A 16,382-nucleotide genomic window follows, 5' to 3' on the forward strand; every position below is an offset into this window, starting at 1 on the left:
ATAAGCTCAGAGTTCACTGTGATTTCAAAAAGTTCTTTCAATCGATTGTGTTCAAGACAGTGACTCAGCTATTTTGATGTTAATCGACGTGTCAATCGATTTGTGTGTATTTGCCTGAAAAGTTCTTACCTGGCGTTTAGCTCAATCGATTGCAACCAAACTTAACATGATTGAAATTCACACAATAGATTGTCCAATCGATTGTGTTTGTCACAGGTGAAGTTATTTTGCAAATAGTACTTAAGCAATCGATTTGCCAATCGATTACCCTCAAAACTGGAGTGTCACTGTGACTTGTCTAATCGATTTCCCAATCGATTTGTTTCAATCAGGTTTACTTTGTGAAGTGTACAATCGATTTGTCAATCGATTAGCCTGTAAAACAGGGTGCTACTGACTTGTGCAATTTTCATTTCTAATTTTGTCAGTCGATTGCCCAATCGATTATACAATCACAAACAGTTATGTTTCCTTATACCCTTGTTATGAAATCGATTTCTCAATCGATTTACTCAGTCAAAATTCAACTTTTGTTGATTTCTTGTGTTCCAATCAATTTGTTTCAAGTGTGTAGGATTGGATTGTTGTTCCTGAAATCTTGCTCAATTGAAATGTTAGATTTATCATATGATGTATGAACATTGTATGTTTGTTAATTATGTCAAAACTAGGATTAAGAGGACTAAAGTCCAACACTAAGTGCCAACAAGTGGTTGGTCATATGAGAAAATCTTTTCTGTAAGTCCAGAATAGATTCTCCGGACTGCATTAAAATAGTTCATATTCTTGAGATAATGTATTAAGTTTAGAACGTTTTACCTCAATAGTTCCTTCATGAGTTACTTCAAGTGTATCCCAAATTTCTTTAGTCGTTTTATAATGTGACACACGAAAGAATTCATCAATTCCAAGTGATGATTGTAACATGTTCTTGGCCTTCTTATCAAACATCACTTTCCTCTTGTCATCATTTGTCCATGAGGCTTTAATTTTTGTTTCTTCTTTATCGGCTACACAATCTCGTAGTCGAATACAGATGTTCAGTTTTTGCTACTGACTTAGCATTGTATTCCGCTACACCATCTCGTAGTCGAATACAGATGTTCAGTTTTAGCTACTGACTTATCACCTGTATTCGGCTACAACATGTTGTATTCGAATAAAACATTGTATTTTGCCAAAAATATTATTTTCAAACATTGTTTATGCATTTTTGACACTTTGAAAATCCTTTTGATGCATATGCTAAAATGAAAGATTCTCATGTGCATTTGAAATATAAGAATATTAGATTCCATCATGTACCTTTACATTATATATCTTCTAATATGTGTGACTATAGTTGACTTCGATTATTTGACTTCTTTTTGAGCTTGCAACTTCCTTTGTCTTTGTCTTCATAAAAAAACATGTGTTTTACAACAAGACATCCTAATTTTAAAAATAAAGGCAAGAATCACAATTTTAAATAGCAAACTGGAACTACACTTAATTTAGTTGGTAAATTAAGTGTAAGAGTCACATATCGGATGGAAAAGTGATTGTTGAATATCATATAAGTGAAAGGGCCTTCATACCTAATGCCTTAAGGTTTTAGATAAAAATATGATATTCAAACCACTTGTGTGATTGATCTTGTCCAATATGATGATCCTCGTACTCCTCTCATGACACAACAAATTTAAATACAAAAAATTCTGGTTTATTTATATCCTAATTTTAAACACCACACACATCACATGAGAATTAAAGTAGAAATTGTAAGACTAGCAATCATAGTAGCACAACCATTGGAAACATTACTTGTTCACATGTCTCATATGGTAGACCACGAGCACTAACTGCCTTAATATATACACATCCAAATCTAAAGGAGACATGCATAATTCATTCATCAAAAGCATAATGTTGGGAGACCCAATAAATACATAACTAAAGGAACCAATAAATTTGAGTTCAAAGGTAGACCTCAAATATAAAACAAACATATAAGCAACTCTGCCTCTAGAATAACACCACACATCAACTGGACATGAAAACTTCAACAATGAGAATAAAAAAGGACCAAAAGTTGTGAAACTATTGAAGAAATGTTATAGGTAGCAACATTTCCTAATACTAGAAGCTATGATTTTACACAAAATCAAGAACCAAAAGTGGACACACAGCACACCAACTTCATCAAGAGAAGAAAAAAATGGACAGCTAAATAAGAAACTAGACATAAGAGCATATCTACTAAGGAGAATGTGCTCAGTTAAACTTTTCAGACCTAAAGCATGTAGCCATTTCATTGAATGGAACAACAGCTTCACTTGTTGAGGCAAAACTACACGCAGTATCACAATAGAAAGTCTAATGATTCACCAGCCAGGTCAAACAATAATATGTACAGTGAAGAGATCGATCAGAATGGTAAATTTAAAAATGAAAATGATAATGATTCAACTATAAAGGAAATGAAGTTTGATATAGATAGAACAGTATTGGAGCTGGCACAAATGAGAAACAAAATTAACATGAGATGTCTGGGGTTGAAACTGTTCAGTTAGGTAAAATGTCATCTCATCAGATTTTTATTTTGCAGTAGTGATCATATGGAAAAAAACCAAGTTTAGATGTCTGGTTACATGGTAAATATTGGATAGCATATGATAATTGCACACATTCTGATAACTGCATCCCTTTTTCCTAACTATGTTGTATGCTAAGTTAACCCCTTGAATAATTTTGTCCAAAAACTCATTACCAAACTAACTGAAAGCAGCGAGAGTTTTCTCACTCTACTTAACAAAAATGAAGATAAAGTTAAGTGGATAAAGATAAAAATTACCAGAAGCTCTCATAGAGGATCATGATCAACTTGGGAAGAAACAAGAAGTAGAATCACGAGTCCGTTTTTGGAATATAGAAGACCTATCTTGAATTCATCTTCAGTTAAAGGTTGTTGCAGTGAGTACTACAAACAACGTCTAGGGTCGTTTTGGGGTCCTATTATCACTATCCTTAGATCGATAAAGATGCTCTCCGACAAATAGATGATGTTGAAAATAAGCTGGCAGGAATTAAAAGAAAGCTGAGAAAGCCAAAGACAAAGATGAGAAATCCAAAGACATTCATATGTCTATGGAGAGTTCAAGATCTAAGAATGAAAGACTTCTGGATGAATATACAACCGAAGAGGAGGACCAACCTGTGGCAAAAAAGCTCCATAACTTAGCAGTAGCCCAAAACCAGAGACTTGAACGACCAGCAAGGAGACTGGTCAACCTATACCCTTCCACAAGTTCTGATGAATTGATCAAAACGAGCATGAATCTGTTTTCTGGAATGGAAGAGAGATGGTCTATATATCTCCTGTTTCCATTGCACGCTTTCCTGAAGGACTTGACTCAGCTTCAGTTTGAAACAGAAACAGAAAAGTGTTGGTGAGCAGTCGCACAAGAATTAATTAAAGATGCAGAGATTTACATTATCAACGATCACAATATGTGGCTTGAGGTTAATAACTCTCATTAGAAGAAGCAACACAAACAAAATGTGGGGAACACGAAACAAGCAAATATTACAACAAAAATAAAAAATAAAAAAACAAGCAAGAAAATCGACCCAACATACTAGGAACAAGCAAAAATCACTACAAAATAGATGAATTGTATTACATGCACACATAGACACACCCAAAAGCATCTATTCTAGGTTTTAATAAATTACTTTGGTAAGAAGTTAAATCAATAAAACCAATAAAGAAGTGTACTTATAAAATGAAAGATGTAGAGCTTGTCATTGCATATCACAGCTAGAAATTAAATCAATAAAACCAAGTAGAGATTTCGGTACCTTTATAAATAGTTGGACAATACCAATCTGAAGAAACATAACACATACATAGATGAACGCAAAACCAAATATTTGCATTCAATTGAAGACTTAGATTTGACCTAAGTTTCTGAACACTGGAACTTGACTCTGATCCAAAATAGTAACTAAAAGTTTACTTGCCATCAACTAAGAGCCATCTCAAGATGTGGACATCAATTTGAATCAACTTCTAGTCTCTGATTTATAAACAATTTATTGCTAATATTGGTGCCCTTTATTGTCTGCCACATTTTCAACTAAGACACTCATTGGTAAAAAGTCTATTGATTTTCTCAATAGTCACTTGCGCATTTTTGACAAGCTTGCTTGTTGGTATTTGAAAATCCACTTGCTTACGGGTGTGTAACCATGCATGTAACCATGACACGTCCCGATGGGCCAATCGGGCAATACACCTCAAGTAGAAGGAACCTTGAGATGGTCTCCCTCCCAATCTCCCTTTCTCTCTCAACCTCTCTATGTCTATCTCTTTATTAATAAAAACCCATATAAAGCATCATCATAAAAGAGAGGCACATCATCTTAATGCAAGTGAGAACCAGGTTCTATGGGAGTTGTGGCTACTGGCTAGTTTGCTGCCAAGAATTTCCTCATCTGTGAGAAAAATGAGGCAGTGTTGTCGTTGACAAAGAGATGTCACTTGGTGAATGGGAAACTTCAAAGCCTAGGAAAAATTTCCAATATTCTTTATGCCTATGTTTCTATCAATCACATTCTTAAATTTGGAAAGCTTATGAGAAATGTGACTAACTATCACAATGTCATCTACATAGATGAGGACAGTTGTGTATGAGCCACAAGGTGAAAAAAATAAACAAAAAAAAATTATGAACAATTGAATGAATTTTTAAACTTTTGAATGAATATATAGTGCATTACCAATACGTAGAGGCAATTCTAGCAGCTTTAGCTGTGAAAGAAACATAGCTGATGCTATAGAGTTGCTTGTTAATTGGGATAGCTGCGATTTTCCATTTTTTTGATGTATTGATTCTTTCTAACTCTTGACCAAACTGATCCTTCATGAAGTTTTTCTTCAAAAAGATTGAAGAGTTTTTGCTTAGAAGATCCCACATGGTCACACTCCAACTGTACTTCTTTTTACCCCTTGGAACTATCCTCATCATTCTCCTCTCAATAACAAACTTTCTTCTTGCAACACCAATATTACTCTTCTCCTCCCTTTCTCTATGTTCAAACATAGGATTTGAGAAAATCCTATAAGAGCTCATATTATCGCTTCTTTATATCCTTGGTTTGTCGCCATTAATATGATCAACGGAACTCTAACCGAGAACGTAGAGGGTGAAAGTTGTGATCGTGTAAATGAGAAATGCCACAAAGTCTCCAAACCTAAGTCACACATGTATAAACATATACTATTAATCAAAGCAAGTTGACAATCTGCGCTAACTAATTTCAGTTTAATTTCAAATTAATTCCTTCGATTTTATCCTCTTGCAATAAGCAATTTTCAAGCTTGAAATTAGATTTGTGTTTTTTGTTCTCGCTCATAGGATCACATAATTCATGCCAGAAAAGAAGAAATTGAATATCATAATATGACTTCAACATAATGAATGAATGTGTCTTATACAAGAAGAGTCATATATACAGGAAGCTGAAGTAACTAATTATGTTGGGATTAACTAATTAAAATATTATACAAGAAAATATGGTCTTATCAATAAGATATTACTGATGACCTCGACACCTCTATTTTTTTAGAGATATATATGTACATATGAAATAGGAAACAAACAAGTTTATCGATGGACTTGTCTATCGATAATATGGTAAAATTATTACCTAGAGGCACATCTATTGCTAATATGGGCGCCCTTTACTTGCTTCTATATTTTCAACAGTCACATGCACGTTTTCGACCGGCTTACCTGTCATATTTGAAAATTCATTAACTGTTTCTATCAAGGTGTGACCAACTACAACAATTCCATCTGCATAGATTAGGAGAGCTGAGAGTGAAGATGTGGTAGCAACCACTCGTTCAGTAGGATTTATTGAAATAGTAGGGTTAAAGATTGGGAAGTCTGCTAAGGAATCTGGTGCAAGAGAATCTGTCAATAATAATATGGCCAGACAAGTGTAGAAGAAATCACTGGTTTGGATTGAGGAGTGAATTGATTATGTTTGTGGCACCAGGGTTTGGATTTCAAGAGTGAGCACATTGAGGTTGGTAATAGATTGAGGACCTTTGTACGGGAAAATACGCTCAAGGAACACAATATGTCTTGAAATTAGAATTTAGAACCTATTTCCTAATGACATCATAGACACAACCCATTTCATTATTCATCTTGAAACCTAAGAAGATACACATTTCACTATGCATAATTGTTGGAAACATAGCAAAGGAAAGCAACAAATTCTAAGGCTAATAGGCTATCAACATCTAGTAATGAACATTGTAAGAGTTTGAAGGGATTACTTTTATTCAGCATCATCAATGTCATATTGTTAATGAGATATACATGTGAAACCTCACAAGTCCACAAGTATTTTGTTAAGAATGACTGTTGCATTAGAGTTTGAGCCACTCCTAAAATGTGCTTAATGTTTTCTTTCCACCCTAGTAATCTAGTCAGGTGTTTCGACACAAACAAAATGATGAACAATGCATTTGCTTCTACATATGCAAATCATCTAGCTGAAACGCAATGGGATTATCACTACTTCTAAACAGTTAAATCCTTCTTGCAAACTGATTTTCTACCATAGTAATAAAGTCTGCCACTTTTCCGATTACCTCAAATCTGTTTTTAAATAATATAATCCAAGTGTATCTAGTATTGTCATCAACCATTACCAAAAAGTACTTATTAGCATGAATTGAAAGTAAGAAATAAGGAATAAGGCCTCCCATCATCTGAATGGACAAAATAAAAATAACTAATGTCTTTATTACCACTCAATAAAAAATGTCAATCTACAAACCAAATATTTATTAACAACAATAATAAGAAAGTACTTGTGAAGCATATCTAACTTTGTAGAAGAGGCATGTCCAAACCTATAATGCCAAAGGGCAGACATTGAAACATTAAAAGAACTACTATCACTTCAAGTTGCATTTTTTGCAATAGGAAAAATATCACCTATTCCATAACCCTAACGATATCAATTATGTTGGAGGCTATCCGAACCAATCCTCTATAGCGAGAGGATCTAAATCACCCAATGATCATCAAAAAAATTGGCACTGCATTGTTTGCCTTTATTAGTATTAGGGATGAATACCAAATTGAGGTTGAAATTAGGAAAGTATTCGACAACTCTGTTGGTAACCTCACCCACCACAAGGAATTTGATTCCATGACATGATTTTGAATGCTCTTAAGTCATTACATGAAGGGTCAGTAGCCCCAAAATCAATTAACCAAGGCAATAGACACATTAAAACAATCATTAACAACTAAATGAGAACTCAAACAAGTATAAACAATTGAATGAGAGCTCAAATAATTATCAAGTATACCATATGCACCAGCTGCAATGGGAAATCTGTTGATATCTTTCTTCGAGATATCCATCCTCTATTTACACTATTCATGAATAAAACCACTTGATACTTCCTATTGTTTTGTATTATCACATGATTAAATTTATATTACAAAACGCATTTAGGCTCAAGAATTATCTCATGATTAAATTTAGGGTCATCATATCATATTATCTCAATTTCATTTGAATAAAAATTCATATTGCAAGCCATGTTTAGAGTCAATAATCCAACTCGTAATTAAATTTTGAGTCATCCAAACATACTATTTCAATTTAATATGAATTAAAAATTCATATTGCAAGTCACATTTTTGGTCAAAAGTTCAGCTCATTATTAAATTTAGAGTCAACCATCCAATCATATTATCCCAATTTCATATGAACAAAAAACTCACATTGTGAGGCACATTTTGAATCAAGAAATCATCTCGTGATTAAATTTTCCCATTTTCATATGAAGAAAAATTCATATTGCAAACTATTTTCGGGTCAAGAATCCATCTCGTGATTAAATATAGAATCATCCAATCATATCCCAATTTTATACGGAAAAATAATTGATATTACAAGCCACATTTTGGGTCAAGAATCCATCATCGTGATTAAAGTATGAGTCATCCAAACATACTATCATAAATAAAAAATTCATATTGCAAGCCGCAAGGTAGGTCAAGAATCCATCTTAGGATTAAATTTCGGGTCATCCAAATATATTGCCGGCCATATTTTGAGTCTAGAATCCATCTCGTGATTAACTTTAGGGTCATCTAATCGTGTTATCTCAATTTCATATGAACAAAAAATTCATATCTCAAGCCACATTTAGGGTCAAGAATCCATCTCATAATTAAATTTCGAACCATCCAAACATACCATCCCATTATATTGCAAGCCACATTTTGGGTCAAGAACCCATCTCATAATTAAATTTTGGGTTCATCCAAACATACCATTTCAATTTCATTCGAATAGAAATTCATATTCGAAGCACATTTTGGATCAAAAATTCATCTTGTGATTAAATTTAGGATCATCCAATCACATTATCTCAATTTCATATGAACAAATAGTTCATATTGCTAGGGTCAAAAACTCGTCTCATTGTTAAAATCCGGGTCACCCAAATATATTATCTTGAATAAAAAGACTCGTTGTAAGCCACATTTTGGGTCAAGAATTGATATTGTGATTAAACTTAGGGTCAAGCCATATTTATATGGATAAAAAATTCGTATTCCAAGCCATATTTAGGGTCAAGAAACCATTTGTTAATAAAATCCGGGTATTCCAAACATAAGACTTGTCTAAAGATACACCGTTTCTTCTCAATTATCAGCCTTCTTAGACATGAAAAATCAGGAATTATAAAGATTATACATTCTTGGATACTCAAAAATAATGTAACTGTTGCAAACAAAAACCTACCCCAAAACGTTCGTGGCCAAACACGGTTTTAGAGGTCGAATTTTGCTGAACAGAAGAATAAAGAAATCGATAAATCAAAAATCCGTAGGAAAATTGATTGTCAATGGAAAGAGAGAGTGATAAAGCTGCACAACTAAACTTGAAAGGACTGCAGAATAATTGAAGGTCCAATCAAGAAAACCATGAATTTCAAACCCTAAAATCATGAATGTTGATTATTCAAACCCTAAAATCGAAGAAACTTGAATCCGAATACCAAAGTTTGTGAATCTGTTGTTATTTTTTCCGGCACCAATTAAAATCAGATCTCTAGTGTTTGAATAATCAACATTCAAGGAGATCGAATGTTCTTGGTTGAATTTCAAGAACACGATGTTACCGTTCACCGTCGCAAACGAAAAAGAAAAAAGTTGCCTCAAAACATCACCGCCAAACACGAAGATGACAAAGGTTGAATCCATCATAAAGAATTTGATTCAAAGTGCAGAAGATTGAAAATAGAGAGTTGACAAGACACGCCTCTCTTTTACTTTTTCCGGTTTCGTAAGAACAAACGAAATCAATCAGAGATCAAACTAGAACGAATTCAGAATAATCGAAGTTCAATCAAGAGGCTCCAATCCTTTTCTTTTACTGATTCGTGGAGTTCGCACCTCTTCTTCTTTTACGACTCGTCAAGTTCGCACCGCTTTTTCTTTTTTCCGATTCGTCAAGTTCGCGTTTCTTTTTTTGTCCGTGAAGCAACCGCAAATTCTGAACCCCAACTATATAAGAGGGATTGTATGAACAGCTGGATCCTTAAGTTATACCAACAACTGGATCCTTTTATAACATTAAACTGTATATTTTTATTTTTTTCAAACAAAATAACGGCCACATATTTATATTTATAATATTTTATTGAACATAAAATAAAATTTAATTTTTGAAAATTAAAATTTTGTTTATTGACAGTCAAAAAAGAAAAAAAATGTTAACAAATTTTTCTTTTTTTTTTATAATTTATTATTTCCACTTTTATATTTATTTTTGTTTCAAGTATTTTCTATACTATATAATTATTTTAATAAATTTTAAAAATTTAAATAATCAAATAAAAGAATTTAAATAAATGGTAAAATTGAAATAAAAAATTATACAAAAATTGGATATCTTTATATATATGTATTTAAAACTTATCTAAATGGTAAAATTGGAAAATAAAAATCCACACAAAAACTAGACATTCTCATTAAATTTAATTTCTTTAAGTAATCGCAAATGTGTTGAAGAGTAATTTTTTATTTATTTATAAATACTAGTTGTGAAATTCACATGTTAAAGTTAATACCTATTACTATATTTAAAAACAAATATATTCAATTTAGAGAATGTCAAACCGTTAACAATAGCAAATAGATAATCATTCAACAATACAATCAAACCAAGGCATGATATAACACAAAGTAAAACAAATATTTTTTGGGGACAAGATAATCCTTGGCAAATAACTTACTTTCCATTTATTGAAACCAAACCAAACTTTCAATATAAGTATTGATAAAACAAAACCATTTTACATTGATAATTATCCTTCTATCAACTTTATTATTTCTTCTATCATATAGAGAATTGTTTCTCCTTTTGATCCACTTCCCAATATTAGTATATAACAATTCTCATAAAAACACAATGACACCAACAAACAACAACGATAATTTATTGGAAGGTTTTAATAACTAACTTTAAGATTTTGAGTCTAAGAGTCTTCAACACTAAATTTAATCATCTTCCATATGACAAAATTGATTCCCTTGAAATAATCAGAAAAGCAAAGGTCATCTTCCATATCTTATATGTGTCACGTGAACTATCATAACCAAAAGAAAAATGTTAAGAACTACTGTGTACGGTTAATAATATATTCCAATTTTTTTGACACACAAATAAAGCAAACCGTTGCATGAACCAACAACAGTGAGATCGTCGTCGGAGAAGGTAATCAACGAGTTGTGATGACTCTGACTTGGCAAGAGCCAAGAGGGAAATTCATCTGAGCTATTTTGGAATTGAAATTTGAACCCTAATAAAAGCAAATAAACCTACTTTTGCAAATATAAAATAATTTGTTGTTTTGAAATGACAAAATCGATAGTGAATATATTTTGTGAAATTTGTGGATTGATTTGACTTAGAACAGATTAATATAAAATATATTACTCTCAAATCCATGGTTTTTATTGTCGTAAATTTTGGATCCAATATCATTATGCAAAGATTTTGTATGAAGTTTATGTTAGATCTTAAATTTGGTTAAATTTGTTTTTCTTTTCACTCTTTACTCGGATTCCTTGTTGATATTGTATCCTTTTAATCAAGTTACGGGTTTCTTGTGTTTTGCTTCTGTTATCGTACTTCTCTAATTTTGCAATTTGAGTTTTATAATGAAATCTGACTTTCTCTGCATTTTTGGGGGTACTATTTTAAAAATTATTAAATTATTGTCATGGTAGTTGCTCAAGTAGAGCTCGGTTAAGTCCAACACGATTCATTTTCAATTTTAGTAGTGGCTCAAAATTAATATCCAAGATTTCTAAGTTTGGGTTATATCATTGGTGGGTACAACCTAAAACGTGCTAAGAATTAGAGATTTTAAATATAAATTTTGGCAGAAGATATATTAGGCACCACCAGTAGACTTTAATTTGGGCTTCTTTATCAGTTAAATTTTTCTCATTTTTTAGTAATCATGTTGTTAGTTCGAAGTACCAGAGTAAACATGGATTTTGTCAACAATTAATCTATGTCGAAAAATCTAATTGATCATATTTAGTTGAACACTTAAACCAATCACATTTTTTTCATCCACAAATCTCAAACACAAGACCTTACTTAATTGTTCCATTTGCTCTAATGTAAAGTTTGGTTAGATTTTACTGATTTGAGGATTTGAGTTTGAAAAAATAAACAGTTTTTAAGATTTTATTTGTTGTGTGAAAGTACACAAGGGACAGAAAGTAAGATTAGTCTCTGTTATGTACATTCAAGTACCCTTGTCAATTTCTAGTTAAACAATTTAACTCAATATTATTTGTGATCCAACATGATTCCAAGTGTCCATATCATGTTAAGCCTAAAGAAGCATGGTAAAGGAAAAGACTCCTCAAAATGGGCTTGACATTGATCCAACTACGGAGATGGAGAAAAAAATGTAAAAAAAATCAATACAAGTAAGGAATAACAGCTATCCTTTTCTTAGGATAATCCTCTCCAAATTTCTCCAAATACCACTTATGATTAGCACGTGCCCTAGGCCCCAAATTAGCAAAAGTGTAAACAAAAAAGCCCAAACCAGCCCAAGACCAAGTCATCAAAGCCCAACCAAACCACTCCAAAATTTCCCCAAAGTAATTAGGACAACTCACAACCTCAAACAACCCTCCTTTAGGCACAACATACCCTTTACCTTTGCTTTTCAACCTCAACAATTCATTATCAGACCAAACATTAATCCCCATCCCACAAAAAAACACCAAAACCCCACAAAAAAACACCAACCAAAAACACAACCCATCACCATCATAATTCTTGTAGTGAGAGACCCATCTAGCTTGAACATAAGAATTCAACAAATTGAACAAAAAAGCAATTAGGGCAATACTAAAAGGGAACCCAAATGTATTTTTCGTTGCTGTGAAGAACAATCTCAGTGGATAAACACAAGTGCGGTTGAAGTAATGAAATAGAAAAGGAGTAATCAAGAGAATTGATTTGGGATTGGAAGAGTTGTTACCAAATGGAAAAAGATAAAGGGTGAAGCAAAGTGTGGGACTTTCCATTAGGAACCAAGCGAGGTATGGTGGGAGATTTGGACCCCAACCTGGTCTATGGTGTTTGCCATAAGGGGCTTGGAGGAAATGTAAGGGAGATGAAGGTTGGTGGAGCTATGAGGTAGAGAGTAATGAGAGCATAGTTGAATAGAGATTCGTCTTCTAAGATCATTTTTTTGATGGAATGCTGTTGTTAGTTGTAAGTCTTTGACAAAATGCGTCTGACAATGTGATGATGTTAACTTAGAAACAAGATCTATATATAATGAGGAATGAATAAGACAAAATAAGGTATATTTATGACTTACGTCAAAAAGAAGGCACGAGGATCAAGTTACTCAATAAATAATTTTTTTAATATTATAGAATTATTTCTATTATTAATAATATTCTTAATTACTTATATTTTTATTATATTTATTTTTATTATGTAATAAATTAGTGAGGGTATTATTGACATACAATAATCAATGATGCATTGAACTCTTTGATAACAGAAATAAAATTATTCTGCAAATGTGACTATTAAATAATATTGTTTAAAAGGTAGTTCACTGTGAGTGCAATGTTATTTTAGACTACTTGAATTATAATCATTCAATCTATCATACCATATTAAATTGAATATTATGTTGATAAGATGTCAATGTAAAATAAATGTACATTAATAGTGCATCTCCGTTAAATTCTAAAAAATAATAGGAGTACATATTAAGTTCTCAAATAAATAGAGACAATCCAACATTTATGATTAGCGCGTGCCCAAAGCCCCAAATCAGATAGAATGTAGCGATAGTAAGCTCAATCATACCAAACAAATTATGCTTGTTGATCAGACATGTTTTATATTTGATTTCATAATGTCCATCTATCTCTAATTGTGAAGATTAACTACAAACATTCCAAACCTCAAAAAAGAAATAAAAAGAACAGAAATTGTTTTTAATAAACGGACCATAGATAAATTATTGTATTTTTAGATACTAAAAACTATACAACCATTGCTATTACACCCTAATGTTGAAATACAACAGAGCAAATACGGTACCCTATTCAAGTACATCACAATAAAACGATAAAAACAAAGGTAAACAAAACAGTTGAAAACAGTTTCCTCCTTATAGATTAGATATAAGAGTGGATCTCAGTATATTATGTTATCCTCATTTCCTCTATTGAGGTTTCAGATAGATAACGCAGTTTAAAATAACATCACAGATCCATACATCGAACAAAATAAAAGTAACAAAACAAAAATCATAAACAACTTCACTGTATTTAATCGAGACTATACGAATAAATAATAAAGAGAAATAAGTAAGAAGAGCATCTCAGAGTAATAATTCCCCAAAAGTTTCTTCACTAACAATCAAAGTGCAAGGATAACGAATTAGGATTGCTCATCACTGATACTCATGAGATATAAACGAAACTTAATTTCGAAGATGATTGAAAAATTGAAATGAAGCTAACAAGTTTTATACCTCGGAAATGATAGGATCGCAGACGTTGATGAAGGAGACGGTGACTCTAGTTAACAACAGGCCGGAGTTTTCGGTATTTATAAAAATGTATAAAACCCTAGGTGCCGTTTGGATTAGGATATTTCTATTCGATCTTCGCCTATATGAGGCCCATTACCCGGATCAGGGTTTAGTGTTTATTTCAATAGTAGGATTATATTTTTGATAAAAATGAATAGTAAAATATTTGTGTTTTCTTGAAACACAATTAGACTTAATTAAATAAAATTATAAAATAATTTTACCCCTATAACAATCACAAATTTCCAACGTATCAAATAAAAAATTAATTGTTTTAAATATTACACTAAAATAGTTTTGTTTTTACTGTAATAAATAAGTGTTGTTATATGGTTAAGGCGAAATAATTACAAGAAAATAAAATATATAATATCAGTGTAAATTTATTTTACACTTAAAACTAATAAAAATGCAGTATTTGATAGTTATTTTTAGAAAATAATGACAATCGAAGTTTACATGATAATATTAAATCTCATTAATATCAGTATGAATTATTAATCACGGTTAAACTAATAAGATTTAATTTATATACACTGTAAATTAATATAAAAAATTTATATATTGTTACTCAATCTTTAATATAACATTTCAACATTTAATATTTTCTTCAAATTAAAATTTAAGATATACTACCGAGTTGACATAACATTTATATTTTAAAATTTGCAGTATGTTAATTTAACTTACATATATCATAAATATTTTTAAAACATGTTAGATGGAGTAAAACCAGAACACTATAAATAACCACCATTTTACTTATCTATGTAATGGAATGTTAAAGAAATATCACGTGCGACTTCCTTCGATCTTTTATCAACTTTCATTCATATCTTCATATGAGGTAATATATGGGCTGAGAGAGAGTGATGAAGAAAAAGATTGGGAAAGTAAGGGTAAAGAAAAATAAATGAGACACTATTTTGGGTATTGAAAATTTTACTTGAATGTTTGTCTGAAGGAGTTTTTGGTTCAAATTCTATTGTAAATTGTGTTTTCTTATGGCATAAACAGCCTTCCATTTTAAACTAGTAGAATAAAGGTTTTATCACACAAGTATTTCATCATGTAAATTCAATCAACCATGGTTTCAGTAATTAGTTCACTAAGTCCTAGTATATTATTCTTGCAAGATGTCAAGTATATGGATGTGGATTCTTGCTACAAGAGTGTATGCAGCACTCTCAACAACTCTCTATCTCTCTCTTAATTTTCTCTCTAGCATCCTTTTATTTTATTTCTTTTTTATTCTCTCTCTTCTAATAACTATAAAACCTTGTTGTAGATACATTACTCCGTGATCCAATTCCCTAGTATATTATTCAAGAAAAGATTATTATTATAAAATTATGGAAGATTTATTCTTGCAAAGTAATCCAAATAAGCCAAAGAAAAATTGAAAGAACAGAAGTTACAATAACATTATAGAAATTTGGTCCCATTTAGAATAATAATAACATCTATGTATACACCATTTGAATTTGGCTTTATTTCGTACATAAATATATCCATAGTTGTGAACCGTACATGCCAATGTCATACAACAAATGCCCTTTATAAACCTAGAAATATGCTTCTGTTATTGTTCAAAACAAAGAAAAGAGAACAATCATGCAAACATATGTATAAGAACATACACAACCTCAAAACATTACAACTTTAACCACTCCAAACAAGGACACAAGCCCCAGCAATATCTAGAAGGGTAATAATCCTTTAAGTAAACGTCCCTGCTATATCCAACAATATAGAAACTGAAGGATTGCCGGCGATGAGACATGGTGACGCGAGTTACTGGCACAACTGAGATTATATGTCTCTCACAAATTACCCTTGCAGTGGTAGGTACCTGAGCTCTGTCAGCAATGACTTCAGAAGAGAACATGTTGAGAAAAAATGAATCAGCAAAAAAGGCAGGAGTGCATTGGTGAGCCTGAGTGTTGCATAATTGAACACCTTTGGATCTATGGAAAACCTCATCAGGTACTGATGCTGCTCCTTTAGTCGCACTTACTTTCCGAGTTGAAAGTGTCTTCCTGTATTCACACACATACGTTCTCATTTAACATTGTTACTAAAAGAAGTCGAATTAAGAACAACATATAACCATAGGACTATGAATTTCGTAAAAAATTACATACACAGAGTAGCATAATACCTAATGCTTACATATTTAATTTAATGCATTTATAGGGAA

The 16,382-nt window shown here is 31.8% G+C and overlaps 2 protein-coding genes, 1 long non-coding RNA gene and 2 other non-coding genes across 9 annotated transcripts in view; all 5 read right to left on the reverse strand.

The window, feature by feature from the left end:
- Positions 1-8: 8 nt before the first annotated feature.
- On the reverse strand, positions 9-9,648 carry LOC113784355 (uncharacterized). 5 transcript variants are annotated; one of them, XR_012162148.1, is made up of 3 exons: positions 5,692-9,648; positions 1,306-5,235; positions 9-1,010 (listed from the first exon to the last, which is right to left on the reverse strand). It is a non-coding gene; the product is annotated as an uncharacterized lncRNA (long non-coding RNA). The 5 variants fall into 5 exon arrangements; XR_012162145.1 differs by having other exon boundaries at positions 1,306-3,396; positions 3,841-9,648; XR_012162147.1 differs by having other exon boundaries at positions 1,306-3,055; positions 3,194-9,648.
- Positions 9,649-11,955: 2,307 nt separating this feature from the next.
- LOC101489502 (steroid 5-alpha-reductase DET2-like) lies at positions 11,956-12,859 on the reverse strand. Its single transcript, XM_073365716.1, is given in 2 exon segments — positions 11,956-12,731; positions 12,733-12,859. Coding segments are annotated over 2 exon segments (780 nt in total). The 5' UTR covers positions 12,811-12,859; the 3' UTR covers positions 11,956-12,029.
- A 915-nt stretch (positions 12,860-13,774) lies between these two features.
- LOC113784361 (small nucleolar RNA snoR27) lies at positions 13,775-13,863 on the reverse strand. The gene has a single exon (XR_003470393.1). It is a non-coding gene; the product is annotated as a small nucleolar RNA snoR27 (small nucleolar RNA).
- A 99-nt stretch (positions 13,864-13,962) lies between these two features.
- LOC113784364 (small nucleolar RNA snoR26) lies at positions 13,963-14,054 on the reverse strand. The gene has a single exon (XR_003470396.1). It is a non-coding gene; the product is annotated as a small nucleolar RNA snoR26 (small nucleolar RNA).
- Positions 14,055-15,652: 1,598 nt separating this feature from the next.
- The window catches only part of LOC101489819 (uncharacterized), a 4,423-nt gene continuing 3,693 nt past the window's right edge, over positions 15,653-16,382 (reverse strand). Inside the window, exon 7 of the mRNA XM_004514424.4 lies at positions 15,653-16,221. Within this exon, the coding sequence (XP_004514481.1) occupies positions 15,837-16,221 (385 nt within the window). The 3' untranslated portion in view covers positions 15,653-15,836. The remainder of the gene's footprint in view (positions 16,222-16,382) is intronic.

Source organism: Cicer arietinum, chromosome 3 (assembly GCF_000331145.2).
Source record: "Cicer arietinum cultivar CDC Frontier isolate Library 1 chromosome 3, Cicar.CDCFrontier_v2.0, whole genome shotgun sequence".
Taxonomy (NCBI): Eukaryota; Viridiplantae; Streptophyta; class Magnoliopsida; order Fabales; family Fabaceae; genus Cicer; species Cicer arietinum.